General features: G+C 54.9%; 1 protein-coding gene across 2 annotated transcripts in view; it reads right to left on the bottom strand.

Moving 5' to 3' along the window:
* Positions 1-15,075, bottom strand: part of COL2A1 (collagen type II alpha 1 chain) — a 31,005-nt gene extending 15,930 nt beyond the window's left edge. The window contains exons 1-18 of one of the 2 annotated variants that reach the window (XM_007104369.2): positions 14,966-15,075; positions 10,684-10,890; positions 9,150-9,166; positions 8,907-8,939; positions 8,773-8,805; positions 8,621-8,674; positions 8,355-8,456; positions 7,288-7,365; positions 6,610-6,654; positions 6,445-6,498; positions 5,649-5,702; positions 4,823-4,876; positions 4,392-4,445; positions 4,211-4,264; positions 3,881-3,925; positions 3,279-3,332; positions 771-815; positions 236-289 (exon numbers count right to left, since the gene is read on the bottom strand). In XM_007104369.2, the coding sequence (XP_007104431.1) occupies positions 236-289; positions 771-815; positions 3,279-3,332; positions 3,881-3,925; positions 4,211-4,264; positions 4,392-4,445; positions 4,823-4,876; positions 5,649-5,702; positions 6,445-6,498; positions 6,610-6,654; positions 7,288-7,365; positions 8,355-8,456; positions 8,621-8,674; positions 8,773-8,805; positions 8,907-8,939; positions 9,150-9,166; positions 10,684-10,890; positions 14,966-15,050 (1,122 nt within the window). In that variant the 5' untranslated portion in view covers positions 15,051-15,075. The remainder of the gene's footprint in view (positions 1-235; positions 290-770; positions 816-3,278; positions 3,333-3,880; positions 3,926-4,210; positions 4,265-4,391; positions 4,446-4,822; positions 4,877-5,648; positions 5,703-6,444; positions 6,499-6,609; positions 6,655-7,287; positions 7,366-8,354; positions 8,457-8,620; positions 8,675-8,772; positions 8,806-8,906; positions 8,940-9,149; positions 9,167-10,683; positions 10,891-14,965) is intronic. The other variant, XM_007104370.2, reaches the window with a different exon arrangement.
* Between the last annotated feature and the right edge of the window lie 321 nt (positions 15,076-15,396).

Below are 15,396 nucleotides of genomic sequence, written 5' to 3'. Positions count from 1 at the left end.
CTGAAGCTGTAACTGCATCTCCAGCTTTTTATCAATCCATCTTACTTTCCCTTCCAGCTGGTGAGTCTGCCAAGTGCCCGGCTTTTTCCTCGTTTCCGTGGAGAGCGGGAGGTGGGGAGGGGGTGGGGGACACGCCTCCGGAGGGAAGGGGGCGGGGAAGGGGGTCATCCAGGGGGCAGTCAGCGAGGGCTACGGGGAAAGCGGGGTTCCTGACACAAACGGGCAGGACACGCACCTTGGCACCAGGAGCACCGGGGAAGCCAGGACCGCCAGCAGGACCCACGGGACCCTGGAGGAAGCAGGTGGATGGAGAGGTGAATGCTGATTCGGGGCAGACTCTCTCCAGCCTGCAGAGTGAGACCCGCCCCCCCCACCCCCCCACGCCTCACATGCCGTCCCACCTTTGTACCGATATTGCCCTACAACCATTGTGGCCGAAAGTCCCTGGGTGAAAACTGTCCCCACTGCCGGTGTCCCCAAGCCTGGCTTCACAAGGCAAAGCAGGTTTCTGACTAAATACATGGTGAGAAGCAGGTGATTCTTTCACCTCCCTCTCTATCCCTCCTCAAGAGAACTACCGAAAGTGTGGCTGAGAAGAATGCCCCGCTGCTTCAAAGCTTGTTCAACATGCTCTTGCAGTAAATGAAAAATTATTTCTCCTCCTTTCCAGTAGAAGCCAGAGCATGGCCTGGGTACTGAGTAAACACTGCAACTTCATTGGGCTGCTGACCGGGACGCAGGTAGACCTGCCGGGGCTGGAGCGAACTTACCGGAGGCCCTGCGGGGCCGGGTTGGCCATCGTTGCCCCGAGCACCCTGCGAGCGAGAAGGAAGCAGCCACCGTCAGAGGCGCGCACACGTCCAGTCCCTCCCTGCCTCAGGCCACCCCCGTGGTACCCCAGGGCTGAGCAGGAGGCTGGCAGGTCCTCCAAGGCGGCTGGGAGAGCCGGGAGGGCAGTGGGCTCGTTCTCAGCTTAACAAAGCCTGGGTAATTTTCCAGCTATTTCATCATTTCTTAAACTTCCGTTTAGACCCCAAGCATCCCTAACTTCAAGGCCGAGTTATCATTTAAAGATTCGGTGAACTGGGCCAAAGGAGAACGAAACAGCCAAGCATCGACCCTGACTGAGTGCTTCCTGCCTGTCACAGCAGGAAGCACTCTCAGGGCTGGGGTAACCTCCCTGGTTAAGGCTTGGTTAACTTCAGGATCTGCGCCCCACCATCCTCCAACCCATAAAACCACCTGCTTCTATGGAAAACAGAGAAGCTGCAGGACATCTGCCAGCAGCCCAGGAGGAAGCTCTGTGATGGGGACAGGGCACCGGGCACAGCCCGAGGACCACATCTGCCCCAAGACTTCCTTCACAGAAAGGCAAGGCTGCCGGCATTTCCTCTACGGGCCTTGCCCTTTGAGGGTTTTCTCCTGGGTTTGTGGTGAGCGCCCCTGGTGCCTCTCTCAAGGCCCCTCAAGGCCCAGCGGACCGTTAGGCTAGGTGGAGCTGGGCCTGGCGCCTGGTCCTTGGAGGACCTCGGCTGAGCCCCGTCTGCTTGCCTCGGCCTCTCCTCGGAAGCTGAAGAAGGATGCTTTAGGGGGAGCTCCTGTTTTAAAGAAGACTCAAATCTTCCTCCTGGCTATGGTTCATTTCTCCTGAGACTCTCCCCGCTGGCATTAAACAGGCAAGCAAGAGAAGACTTAACAGAAGAAAATGTCACAGGGAACATAAAGCCTCAGCACTGGCCAGAGCCCCTTCTGGACTAGCCTGGCCGCTTCGAGAAGCACCCACCCTCCAGGGGGTCAGCCAGAGGAGAGGCCTGGGCTGGCCGTGAGTGAGGGGGAGCTGCAGTGCTGCCCGAGAGGCCAGAGCTGGGAGGGCATCCAGGGTTCCTCCTGCAGCAAGGCCGGGGAGTGGGCACCGTCTGGCCCAAGGTGGGGGGCACGTGACCACAGCAGGCAGAGGCCAACCCAGCCCAGTCCCTGGCCAGGCCTTGAACCCTGGCCTGAGCTTGGAACTACGTGACATTGTCAATCTTCTATGCCTGATCCTGTGCACACCCTGCCAGCCTGACTACCACGGGGAGAGGAATCAGCGAGGAGGAACGAGAAGCAGGGTCCACTGTGCCCGGGAAGGAGGGAAAACGGGGATGCAGCTCATCTGTGCCCCTCACGGAGTGTGGCCACCATGGCCCCCACAAGCCAGGTCCTGACAACCTGCCGAAATGGCAGTGTTTCTCGGCAGGTCCAGCACTCTCTAATCCCCTCACACAAAGCGACCCAGGGACAAGCCACTTCAACAGCTCTGGCTGACAAATGGGGGTCGAGGCTGCTTGGTATTTCACTGACCTGCTTTTGAGGGAAATTTCTGCCAAAACAGATACATTATCTGGAAAGCAGTAAAACCGAGTGAAGCTGATTTACTTTGGCCGGTCCTGCAAGGACCCGTGAGGAGGGGCCTCAGAGCTTGGGTGGCTGGGTGTGAAATCAACAAGAGAGCATAATCTTTCTTAAACACAGCTTTCATCGCATCACTCGCCTGACCAGGCGCCCACAAGGGCTCTCGATTGCTAAGGGATCAGAGCTAAACACCTGCACCCTCCACCATGGCAAACTCCCGTGCTCTTAACTTCCCCCATTAACAAGAGACCACCAGAGTCTGAGGCTGCAAAGCATAGTTTGTCTTAAGCTATTTAACTGTTCGGTGCCTCGGTTTCTTCTCCTCTAAAATGGGGAGGACAACAGAATCTACCTCACAGGATATGAGGGAAGATTGGATGAGACTAAGCACCTCAGGTATTAAACAGAGGGAGTGCCCGTGAAGTGGTGGCCACTGGTATACCATAGTGTCACCAGCAGTGCACCAATGTCAAGTACGTGAGCTGACCCTGGACTGTTAATACTTTTCTAGGGCAGCATCTGAGCAACCAGAAAGAAGAAAAAGGAGCACGGTACTCTAGCCAGTTAAAGTCTGTCCATAAATTCGAATGGGATTGACAGGGAGCAGGTGGGGCTCTTGAGGGGATTACCTGAAGAATCGAGGCTGGTTAAGGATACTCCTGCCCTCACCAAGCAGCCCTCCCACGGCGCACTCCCAGTCCTCCGACTGCAGACCCAGGCTCGGAATTTGTGACGGGCACACTAGAGTGAATCCTCACGGGAGGATGATACTCTCTACACCTCGCAGGGTTGTTTTGAGGGTCAGGCAGAAAAACCCTAAATGCAAGTGCCTCGTAAACTTGCAAGTGCTGGACAAATGGTGGCTCTTGGTCTTGTCAGTTACTCACCGCAGCGCCAGCAGGGCCGGTCCGTCCTCTCTCACCAGGCAGGCCACGGGGACCCTGGAACACACACCAGGACGGCACAAGCATGAGTTGACTCAAGGACACGCTGCACCATCACTTAACCTGCAGGCCCTTCCTGGACACCTGAGGGGAGGGAGCGTGCAGTGCCCGGGAGACAGAGGTGTGAATGTCCCCGACCTCACCTTCCCGATTCAGGACGCTCCTATCACACCAAAGGTTCTTCTGCCATGGCAGAGCACACAGTGCGCCTGTTGTTACCTACTGGGAGCCCTGTTCGAGGCACATCTTGTTTCTTGCGATAGATGAGCTCCCCAAAATGATGAAAATGAACGAAATTTGTAAAAACTGAAGCACACCTCAAGTGTGCTAACAGGGCTATTTCAAGGAAATGTTGGTGAAACCTTGACCAAATGATCTACTTGATACATTTTGCCTTTTGCTCATAATCCGATCCATCTACAAAACTGACTATCTACTTTGCATAAAGGGAGCCATGGCATTTAGGGTGAAGCCACCTGCCAGGCTTTAGAAGGTATCTGAAGCGTGTCTGGAGAGGCCCTTCCGGGGGCAATGCTGATACTCACCATTGGGCCTGGAGAACCGTTCTCTCCTGGGGAACCACTCTCACCCTGGAATAAAAGAGGCAGAGGGTCAGTGACTGGGAGCCCAGTGCTAGCCCCCAGACAACTCCCATGGCAGAAGCCGAAAGCTCTGGTCATCTCAGCTAGCACTGACACCCCCAAGCTTTAGTTCTGTGAGGGGCAACTCCCAGAGCTCTCCAGAACTGCCGTCCGTACATTAGGATGTAGGACTGGTTGTCCTAACCCAAGCTGTTCAGATGTCCTAACTCCACTGAGCTCAGTAGCACCTCCTCATTGTCCGTCCCCCATCCTCGTGTGCTTCTTGGTCCTTACCTTCACACCCGGAGCACCAGCTTCTCCCTTAGCACCGTCTAGACCTGGGTAACCCTACGGGACAAGAGAAGACATTCAGTCGCGCTTCTGGGGAAGCCAAATAGGAAGATTCATGTCCTCAAAGGCTTTCTTCTCCCTTGGTCAATCCCTTCCTTCCAACACCCTCACCCATGATACTTACTCTGTGACCTTTGACACCAGGAAGGCCTGGGGTTCCTGGGAAGCCGCGAGCACCCTGCAATCCAAAGAAGAGATTCTCAGGGCACCAAGCAGAACCGGGTCAAGACTGCCCTGGGCTGCTACAGAGCCCTCAGAGCCAGGGAGCAGTGGAAGCCCAGCACTGGGACCATCTTTCAGTCAATCCCAGAATCCCCCTCACCGTGCCTCACCCCATCTTATGCAAAGTGGGTATGAACAACTGCCAGCCTCCCAGGGCCCATGCTAGGATCAGAGACGTGGTCATCAGCATGAAGGTGTGAAGTACGGGGAGACCGCTGGAATTTTAGGAGTGAGCTAACGGAACTGGATGAGCTGGGCGGGAGGCCACTGCCTCGGCTGCAAGGAGGGAGACTCTGGGAATGATGTTGGAGGCTGGGGAAGGTGCGGCCTTACCTGAGGACCAGGAAGGCCTCTCTCGCCAGGTTTTCCAGCCTTTCCAGCTTCACCCTGAAGGGAGAGAGATGAACCTCAGCTTCCTCAGAAGACACGTTAACACAGCTGGCACACTCAGGGGCACCGTCTCTCCTCCCAGCCCGCCAAGCCTTTGCCCCCCTGCTTCCTCATCTCCACCCCCTCCTTCAGGTCCCAGCCTTCCCCGAATGCCTTCCCCGGGTCTTCTCTCACACAGCTGCCTGTGCCCTGGGCAAGCTCCTCCATGCCCAACCCCACTGCCTCCAGCCTCCCCTGGTGGGCTCCCTGTCTCCTCTCCTAGGCGCTGCTGACTGGCCTAGGGCCCCCTAACCTCAGAGACTTCCACTGCCTAATGGGATTCACAAGTGCCAACTCTTGTCTCTTCCCTTTGTTTTGCATCCCTTGCAGACATCCTGACTCAGGCTGAGCTTTTCCTAACTCATTTACAATTAAGATAATGTTGGGCTGTTGAGTGTTTCTTTCTTTGTTTTTCCTTCTCTATATCTTTCCCCTTGTGTTTTCCCTCTCCCTTCTCTCGCTTCTCAATTTCCCTTCCAGGAGTTAATGATGTTTTAATTATTTCCCTTCCCAGTGGGTCCAAAGCAGTCCCCAAGGCAACTGCAAGCTAAGTTGCCAGTGGAAATATGGACAGTAGGCGGAGTCCGAGTCTCCGACAGACCAGCTCTGCCCCTCAGGTTGCCTCCCCCTTGGGTCAAGCCAAGGGTGCCTCTGGATCACTGCCCAGCACCCCCTCTCTGGGCCCTTTCAAGGGAGGCGGCCACTTGTTTGACTCCTCAGGGGTACTCACATCATCACCAGGTTTTCCAGGGGGGCCAGAAGGACCGCGGGGACCCATGGGACCCTACGAACGAAATAAGAGAGTTTAAGAGGTGGTGGGAGGGGGAAGACACCTAATCAGTGGACAAAATTTGGGGACTGTAGCTTTCGGAAGCTAGTTCCTCTATAAGGAAAAACTGATGGAAGAACCCTGGGACTTCCCTGGCAGTCCAGTGGTTCAGACTCCATGCTTCCAATGCAGGGGTTGCGGCTTCGCTCCCTGGTCGGGGAACTAAGATCCCGCATGCGGGCATGCCGCGCGGCTTGGCCAAAATATTCAACTATACTCCAATTAAAAAAAGATGGAAGAACCCACTTTGTGCTGAGAGAGTGCTGAGAGAGAGCACAGACAAAGGGGGGAGGCAGTGGTTGCGGCTTCGCTCCCTGGTCGGGGAACTAAGATCCCGCATGCGGGCATGCCGCGCGGCTTGGCCAAAATATTCAACTATACTCCAATTAAAAAAAGATGGAAGAACCCACTTTGTGCTGAGAGAGAGCAGAGGCACAGAGCAGATCATAGTGGGAGGCAGTGGACAGCAAGGGCCAGGGGTGACCCAGAAAAAGGACTGAGGTGACAGAGTCCTGGGTGGTTCTTGCCACATCTGGCTCTCTGTTCCCCCAGAGCTAAGAGGGGACACCTGGGTTTCCTTTGAGCCCTCCACCGTGGAAAGTGCTGGGCAGAGCCCGGGAGGCGACAGGATCGGGGTCGGAGTGGTACATCATTGGAAGCTCCCCTGCAGGAGGGCAGGGCCCGCGGAGGTACTCACAGCAACGCCGGGTTCCCCAGGTTCACCAGGGTTGCCTTGAAATCCTTGAGGTCCCTAAAAAGTAAAGTGAGGACACCAGGTTGGCCGCCCCCCACCCAAACTGACATCAGAGAGCTTGAAAGCATCTGTGTCTCCACCTTCCAAAAGGAAAGGCCCAGTACTTACGGGAGCACCAGCAGGGCCTGGAGGTCCCCGAGGTCCCATGGGGCCCTGCATTGGAACAGAAAATGAGGAGCTTTACTGGAAATGCTTCACCCGCAGCCTCCAGGGTGCCACCTCCTCCCAGCCAACAGCCCAGACAAAGGACAAGGAGTTACTCTGTGAGCAGGGGGCCTGCAGTGGCTGCCGCCTCTCATTTCCCACTCCCCTCGCAACAATCTATTTTTATTTATAGGTACCATTTGGACAGAGAAGCTGGCCTTGCTTTCCCCTGGACGGCAGCCATGTTTACTAAAGTCTGAGTTTCATTTAGCATGTGCCAAGTGGGAGCTGCAGGGCTGAGATTTCCTGCTGGAAGTCTTGTGGATGCTGGAGAACAGTGGCTGCTGTCTGCATTCTTCAGTTCTCATTCCAAGAGCAATAGCGACTGGCCTTCTCACAGATCAGCCTATATGCCTCTCTCCATCCTCATTCTTCTTAGTCACTCCAGCGCATCATTAAAACTGGCATCCGTCGCCGTTAAAACCCAAATGCTTTGGGCTAGCTAAATGGGAGGTTACGTAACCGTTGGGGAAGAGCTGCTCTAAGCAATTACCTGTAAAGTGAGGCTGTCAGAGTCCCTGTGCTCTGCTAAGGGCCACCTCCTGCCATTCTGGCTGCAAAGAACTGGTGTTTTTTTCTTACCATTGGTCCCTGCATTACTCCCATCTGGGCGCCACCAGCCTTCTCATCAAATCCTGAAGCCATCTGAGCAGCAAAGTTCTGCAAATAAACCCAACAACATTAAAAGCTTGAGAGGCCCCGTGCTTTTCCTACTTGGCTAGGTAAGCTATATCTGGATAGAAAATACTCTATTTAGATAAATTCGAATTGTTGGAGACTAACCTAGCCTTGATCTGAATTACTAATGATTCCTGAAAAATAGTTTTGGAACTGGGTTATTAGATGACAGTGGCATAGTCATTTCCCTGGGAGATGAAGTGTTATTTGGAAGAGTATCCATTACTTGCATTTCATTTTATAAGTTTAAAAAAAAAATTCTAAAATATTAAATACAGTATTTAGCATAAATTGAGAAATATAACTAAAAATATCACTTCTAAAGTCTCTTTTTTTTCTTTTCCAAGACCGTAATGACCAGCAAAAGACTAAAATGAACAGTCTTGAAATATTTTAGCAGGGGATGTAGTAGGCATCTGTGAGCCATTCAGGTTTAAAAATTTAAATCATAGCAAACATCAAAATGGCAAACCTGCAAACACTGGGCAATAATATAATTTGTTGATTGGTTTGATTCCAAAAATGACTTTAGCCACACACCTTCACTCAGTGGGGCTCTTTCACGAGAATAAATAATTGCTTGGAATGTACTTGGCAAAGATGAAGATTCAATGTCTTCCAAGGACAGCGGTCACTCTTCTTCCAGGGAACTACAAGTGCCCAGTCATCCTCTCCCCCAAGCCCCACACCCACTCCCAAGAATCAGCCACACAGTACAGACGCCAGGAAGCCAGGTAAATGAAGACTTGCTTTGCAGAAACCCAATGAGTGAAAAAAGTCACCCCTTAGCGCCACAGTCTCATGCCTACTATGTGATTCCTCTAAATTATAGGCCTGGGGGAGAAGCCCATGGACAGGCTGTGTACACACTGCTGGCAGCCCTGGGAGCCATCCAGGTGAGTGTGGCCAACAATTTAGAAGCCACGCTTCTGGAGGGACAGCCTGAAGGAAGGGGACATAAGGATACTTACTCCACCAAGACCAGGGGGGCCAGGGGGGCCAGGAGGGCCAGGGGGGCCAGGGTTTCCAGGGGTCCCAGGCTCTCCATCTCTGCCACGAGGTCCAGGAGCACCCTTGGCAGAAAGAGAAAAAGGCCCCAATGAGAAGCAGTGTTTATGCAAGAACCATCTGTCTACAGGCTGCCCTTGAGGAGGTAGGTAGTCAGTCATTTGGGGAGGGGGAGCTTGGAGAACCTTGGCAGTCCACAAGGGTCAGACAGCATTGTTTCTCTACTCACTTTTTCACCTTTGTCACCACGATCACCTCTGGGTCCTTGTTCACCTGCAGGTCCCTGAAAATGAAGAAAATATTGAGATGACAGCAAGACCAGGGGCCTGCAGTTCAGTAACTCAAGGAAGACACGGAGGAAGGGGTTTCTCCCTTTCTTACCTGAGGCCCAGGAGGTCCTTTGGGTCCTACAATCTGTGGTAGAGAGACCCACAGGATGGCAAGTTAGAGGGAACCTCAAGGAAATGACCCACTTAGAGCAGTAGATGCAACATGGGTGTATAGTGCGTACTTACATCCTTGATGTCTCCAGGTTCTCCTTTCTGTCCCTGGAACATGAAACACTTGTCAGGATTGAGCCAAGCAAGCCCACCAAGCCCCAAGCACAAAACCTTGCCCAGGAGCCCTTGCATCGAGACGCCCTCTGAAACAGATCCCTGTTGATGTCTAAAGACCACAGGCTGAATGAGCATAGCACTGCTTCTAAAGAAGGAAATATAAAGGCAAATGAAAGAGCAAAAAACAACACAAATCCTCACCTTTGGTCCTGGTTGCCCTGCAAATGGAAAAAATGGAGAAGGAAAATGTAAGATTCATGAGATGGATACGTACAACTTCTTGACACTTAGACACTCTTTAACGGATCAAACAAAGAAAGGGACACAACCAGGGAAGGAGGCAGCTTCCTATTACTCCACTGAACCCCCCTGTTGGGGTGTTAGGGTCACTGGGGTCCTGGAGTTGCTGAGGTCCCATGAGGAATGGGGATGATCCAGACTTTGTTATTCAAAAGGCAGTCAGCATGCACAAGAATGGAGCAGGGGTGGTACAAAGAGAAAATGAAGAGTTCGAGATCTAATCAGCCGCCAAGAAAGAAAGCACCCAAAACTGAGAAACTGAGAGGTTCAGTCTCTTCTCTTCCTCACAGGGTAAGAAGCCCCTCCGTAGCCCAAGTGCCACCCCCCACCAACCTCCTCCACCCCAGAAGAAGAGTTAGGTAGTTGGAAAGGTCTTACATTCAAGCTGGATCTCCATGAAGCAAGCACAAAATAAACAGCAGAGCATAGGAGTTACAGAGGGCATTGGAGCCAGTGCCACCCCGAGTCAATAACCCCTTCCCCCTTCGTAGCAGCGAAGTAGTAAAGGTGATCAACGCTTCACTCACACAGGTCCCCTCAGAAATGATCTGGGAATCTGGACCATCAAAGCAGCTTCCCCAAGCAGCTTTCCAGGGTGGGTGAAGTGTTAAGGAAAGGCAACTGCTCGCTTCCCTTTCAATTGTCTTCTCTACTTGAGCAGGAAGGGAAAAGTGAGGGCCACCCAAGAGGCCTAGATGTGTGTCCCCAGCCACCCTACAGGGAGATAGGGCATGTGTTGCAGAGCTGAGGAGGGGTCACCTGCACACCCACCAGCCCTGGCTCCAGCTGGGAGTTAACAAGCCAGCAGAGTGCAGGCACACGGGGCTCTGTCCCAGCCCCATCTCCGCCCTTCACCACTAGAACTCCCAGACCGCAGCTCCTCCTTCTCCTCCTAGGAACTTGCTTCTTAACCGGCAGTCAACGCCAACAGAGGCAAAACCAAAAGGAAACTGCCACCAGGGTTCCATATTTCAAGAAGGGGGCCTGCCCTCTCTGTCTGCCCGCTGGCCAGCAGAGCTCGCTCCACACCGAAGACCATACATTTGAGGCCTTCCACAGAGAAGCCGAGGTGTGGGAACTGGAGGAGGAGTTAGTCTGTGGTTTGGCCGGAAGGAGCACTGGATCTCCACGGTGGCTCTAGGGATCTGCAGAGGTGATTCCAGTGAGGATACTTGGGTGCAATCACCTCTGTCCTCCGTGTCTTGGAAGCGTAATTTTGGGAGCTGTTGGGTGAGGAAGGACCCCTCTAGTGTGTCAGGCTCACTCAGTGTCAACCTGAAAGCGAGAAATGGCCTTTCCTTTCAGCCTCAGCTGCTGGGGTCCCATGGATAACCAGCCCCTCTGCTTCACAGAGATGACCGGCATCCATGGCAGGGCATTTGCTGCCCCTGCAAGTAATTTATTTATGTGGAACAGGAAATAAATAAATTACGACCACTGGCAGTGGTGAGGTCAGTTGAGCAGATGGGGCAGCACTCTCCGAAGGGGGTCTCGGGGCTGAGGCAGTCTTTCATGTCTTCACAGATTATGTCGTCGCAGAGGACAGTCCCAGTGTCACAGACACAGATCCGGCAGGGCTCGGGCTTCCACACATCCTTATCGTTATACCTCTGCCCGTCCTGCACACAGCTGCCAGCCTTCTCTGCACCGGGGGTGGGGCAGGGGAAGCAGACAGCCAAGGGAAGGAGGGGGTGAGGAGCCAGAAGGGAAAAAGAGAAAGAGGTTGCATGTCAACTTGACATAATTCAAATGCTCAAGAAGGTGGGCTCGGGCCACTCGAACACAGAGAACTCGAAAAAGATTTTTCTAAGACATCATTCATTCTTCCACGGAGTCAACAAACATTTGTTGTGTGCCTTGCACTCTGCTGTCTATTCACCAGTGGAAATCCTGACCCAGCAGGGAAGGCGAGGGGGACTGACTATGCCGTACAGTCTTCATGCATCTAGCACGGGGGTGGCGGGGCGGGGGGGCCCTGATGATGTGGAGGTCAGGGGCAACTGAGAGTGGGAGCACGGGGACAGGAGCCTCTGAATGGGACCTCAGGACTGTAAAGACAGAGGGGAGGGGGACATGGAGAGATGCCCCCACCTGCCCACCCCCAGCACAGGAGCAGAGGCCTTCTTTTTCCTGCCTCCCTCTAGGAATTATGGGATTTGCTAAATGCAACTGACAGCTAAAATTTAGAAGGCATGCAGAAAATTCTACCCACGAAAATTAGACTCTGCAAAGAGCCAGGCCCCAAAAGTGATATAGGCGGGTGGGGAGTGTGTGAAAGGAGGAGCTGTTACAATTAGGATCTTCTTCCATTCTTTAAATCATATTAGGATTAGGACCAATTTGGGGCGGGGCACAGGCCCAGTTAAACAATACACCTGGGACCCAAGGGTATAACAAAATGCCCTGGGAGGCAAGCAGGGCCAAAGAACCCCGCCCCGCTTCCGGCGCTGACCTCCAGCTGTAGCCCTCTCGGGAGAGACCCTGCTTCCATCTGAAGACAACAGCCCAGCTTGAAGGAAGGGGGGTGTGGAGGGGGGCTTTGAATGCCTGGTCCGGGCTAAGATTAGCCAGTCCAGGCCTGGCCTCCTCCAGGAACGCAGACCAGGAACGGCATGCACTAGTCCCTCTCCACAAGCGGCCCGCCTTCCGGAATTCGCCCTGCAAACGAAGCCTGTGCTGACAAGAGCGCTCCGGAGAGCGCCAAGCGCGGCAGAGCCCGTGCCACGTGCCGGGGAGCGCCCAGTGCTGTTTTTCTCATCAAACTCCCCAAAGCCCTGGCGACTGCGGGGGTTGAATAATAGGAAAGGGCCACAAACCAGGTGGGCGGAGAGAGAAACGGCCCGCCCCCTGCTCTTTAAGGAGACTGAAAGATAAATCTTTCTGTCTTTTTTTTTTTTCCTCTAGAAAAACTCCACCCAGCCTTTAGGCGAGATAATCACGGGGAGGGGAGCGGGGGAGAGGGAGCCTAGGGTATATACAGTCGTTGCGGGGCACACGCACCGCTATAAATAGGTGAAGCTGTAGAAAGCGAGCGGCGGGGGGGACGACTGAGGAAGAACCGCCCCCCCCCCACCTCACCCAAGAGGGGCCGTGGGGGAAGAGAGTAAAGTGCTGGGAGAGCGGGGTGCACCCTGAAGGCGTATCCGATTTCCCTCGGAAGGGTGGCCGGGGATGAGCGGGCGCAGGGGCGGGGCCGCAGCGCTGGGCGTGAGAGCCGTCGGCTGCCTCTTTGTGGCTGCGGCTCTGGACACGGCTCGCCCACAGACACTGGGAGGGTGAAAAGTGGGATTAAATGACTGCCCCAGAAAGGAGCCAGCGCCGTAACCGGATCCCCTAGGTGTGGACGGAGGAGCCCAGCGCCACCATAATTGCTGTTCGAAACGGCTGCCGATAGCATCCCGGCGCGCCTGATCGGGTTCCCCTCATTACCGCAGCGCCACATAAGTGATTCTTTGTAGCAGGCCAATTAAAAAGTTACCTCTTTCGGGGAACTGTTTTGCTTCGCAGCCGCTTTGCGCGGGGCTGGAGCCCGGGAGGTGTCGGCGGGCGGGCACAGGGGAGCATTGTGGGAGAGGGGGTCGGGGAGTCCTGGGGAACCCACCGGACCTCGTCTCTCATGAATGCGGCTTTTCTCGAGTGCACACAGAGCCCGATTCACAGGTCTCCGCAAGGAACCAGTTTAAATAAATACGGGCAGCGTTTCAGCCCCATCTGGAAGCCATCGCTGCCAATCTCCCAACGCAAACAAGCCTCACAATGGAGGATTGAGGTCTCTCCCCTGAGCCGAGGGGCACATTCAGAGGCGAGGGCTGTGAAATGCAGATGTGGGTCAAAGACGCCGCAGCCAGTAAGTTTCTCAAACTTGTGGAAAGATGGGGAGGAGGGGCGTGCCAGAGTTCTAGGTTTCTGACATTCCTGATGTCCACGCAGACCGCGTCTTTCCCCACGTCACGTCTTTGGGTCCGCTGACCCAGGGGAGGGGGGTACGGAGCCGGGATGCGCCAGGGCGCAGTCGGCGGCTCCAAAGCACTCCCCCTGGGGAGGAGGAGGAACGACTGGAAGATTTGGGCCCAAGAAACTGTGGAATTCACTACCTCCTAGGAAGGTTGCGGCGCTGAGACGCTCTGCCACTTAAGTGAGAGCCTCTAATACCAGATGGAGAATTGGGGAATTATTTTAGAGTCACCTAGATAATTCCACTGCGCCCTGAGGCAGAGGTCAGTCAAGAAGACAGTTTTGTGAGTGTGTACATGCAAATTTAGGACAAATATATAGTCACTCCGAGCTGGGGCCACTTATAGACGCACCGTATTCCAACAAGTACCCGGGAGTGGGCCTCCAGCTTCGTGCACCATCCGACCGCCTGGCCAAAATCTCCTGCCCGGGGCTCCTTGAAGCTGCACCGCGGGCCCCAGTCCTGACCCTGTCCCGGTCAACCACCCTAATGAACGGAAAGTCCTTCTGGGTCCGCAGCCTTCTAAACTGTGTCTGGAGGTAGCCTAGTGGCAGATGAGACTGCAGACAGCCTGGTCGGCAGACGGACTTTGATTTCCATTACTCCCTCCGCCAAAAAATTTCCCCTGCGATTGATTTACAATCTGTGACATACAGAGACAGGGCTGGAATCCCAGCCGTCGGAAACGTGCCCAAACACGTGGGAAAAAAAATAACTTCTCTACCTAATACACTTTCCAGGCTTCATTTGTCCTAAATATAATCCCAGACAGTGGGACTTCACCAAAGGAGGCGATGGAAAGGTGCGGCTCGAACCGCCTTTGGACCAGAATGTAAAACTGCCATCTCTAACTATATTCGGTTGAAATTGTTATAGCAATCGACCAACCGTGTCTCCCTCCTCTGCTACACACACGCACACACACACGCACACACACACACCTGGCAGAGCCTCGGTTAGTTCCAGAAACTTTTAGAAAAGTAACTCATTGTAGTACCTGGGCGGGGGTGGGGGTGTTAGGGGGGAAGACGGCGGGGAGGGGGCGCTATTTTCCTGGGCGTTTGAAAAGCACGGTCTGGTTGGAATGTTATCGCCTTTCAGATGGCCTCTCCTACGGGAAGTTTCTGTATCCTTTAGAGGCAAGGGGAAAGCCGAGATGCGAGGAGGGCTGCACTTTGCTCCTGGCCCAGCCGTGAGGGGGAGGAAACCCGCGAGAGGCGCTGAGGTCTCGAGAGTGTCTCTCCGAAGCCCTTCTTTGTGGCCTCGGATTTCAGCCCACCAGTTTCAGAGCATCTCCTTTGTCTAACTTCCCTTTGAACCCCCAGGCACCAACCCCTGGACACTACTGGGCCGTCAACCCCTTGGCGCTTGCTCGCTCCTTTGCTAGCGCTCTTTCTCTCCTACTTTTCCTAAGCTCGATGGGCCGCAACCTGTTTTGCTGAACTCTGAGTGCTTCGGGAAGCCAAGTTGTGTGCGTGTGCGCCTAATTATCAAAGCTGGTGGGAAAGAGCGCGCTTAAAATCTGTGCGCAAAAGCTCGGACCCGACGCTTGGCTTGTTTAGTATTCCTTTGCAACGCAGGGACCTGCAAATGCCTCCAACCACGACCGGCACGGAGGACGCTCGGACAGAGCCCCTGACTTGCAGAACTCCGCTCGATGAGCTTCTGCGCATCCGCAGGCTCCAGAGCGCGAGAGGGCCAGGGAAGAGGATGCGGAGGGACGGCACAGAAGGGTGGCAGGCAGGGGCTGCGGGCAACTTACGGACATCCTGGCCGTGACACCGAAGGACAGCGGCGACGAGAAGCGTCAGCAGCACCAGCGTCTGGGGAGCCCCGAGGCGGACCATGGCTCACGCGGGGCCTGGCGGAGCCGGGCCCGGGCGGAGCGCAGCGAGGCGGCAGGAGCACGGCGTAGGTCCGGGTCTCTACCGCGCCCTCATGCAGGAGGCCCTCGGAGCAGGAGGAGGAGGCAGGAGACCCGGCAGCCCAGCAGCGCTCTGCGTCTTCTCTCCGCCGCGGCGCCCGTTATATGCGCCCGGCCCTACTCGAGGCTGGAGAACTCGCCCAAACCGCGGGCCGCCCCCGGCCCCCTGCGGGGTTGTAACCTGAGACCCCGCCCCCGGAGCCCGCCCGGGCCCAGGCAGAGCCCGCACCTGCCCGGCCGGACCCCCCTCTCCGCTAGCCCTGCTTCCC

The sequence above is a fragment of the Physeter macrocephalus genome, chromosome 6 (assembly GCF_002837175.3).
Source record: "Physeter macrocephalus isolate SW-GA chromosome 6, ASM283717v5, whole genome shotgun sequence".
Taxonomy (NCBI): Eukaryota; Metazoa; Chordata; class Mammalia; order Artiodactyla; family Physeteridae; genus Physeter; species Physeter macrocephalus.
The sequence above is the reverse complement of the archived record's forward strand: the minus strand, read 5'-3'. Positions and strand labels throughout refer to the sequence as shown.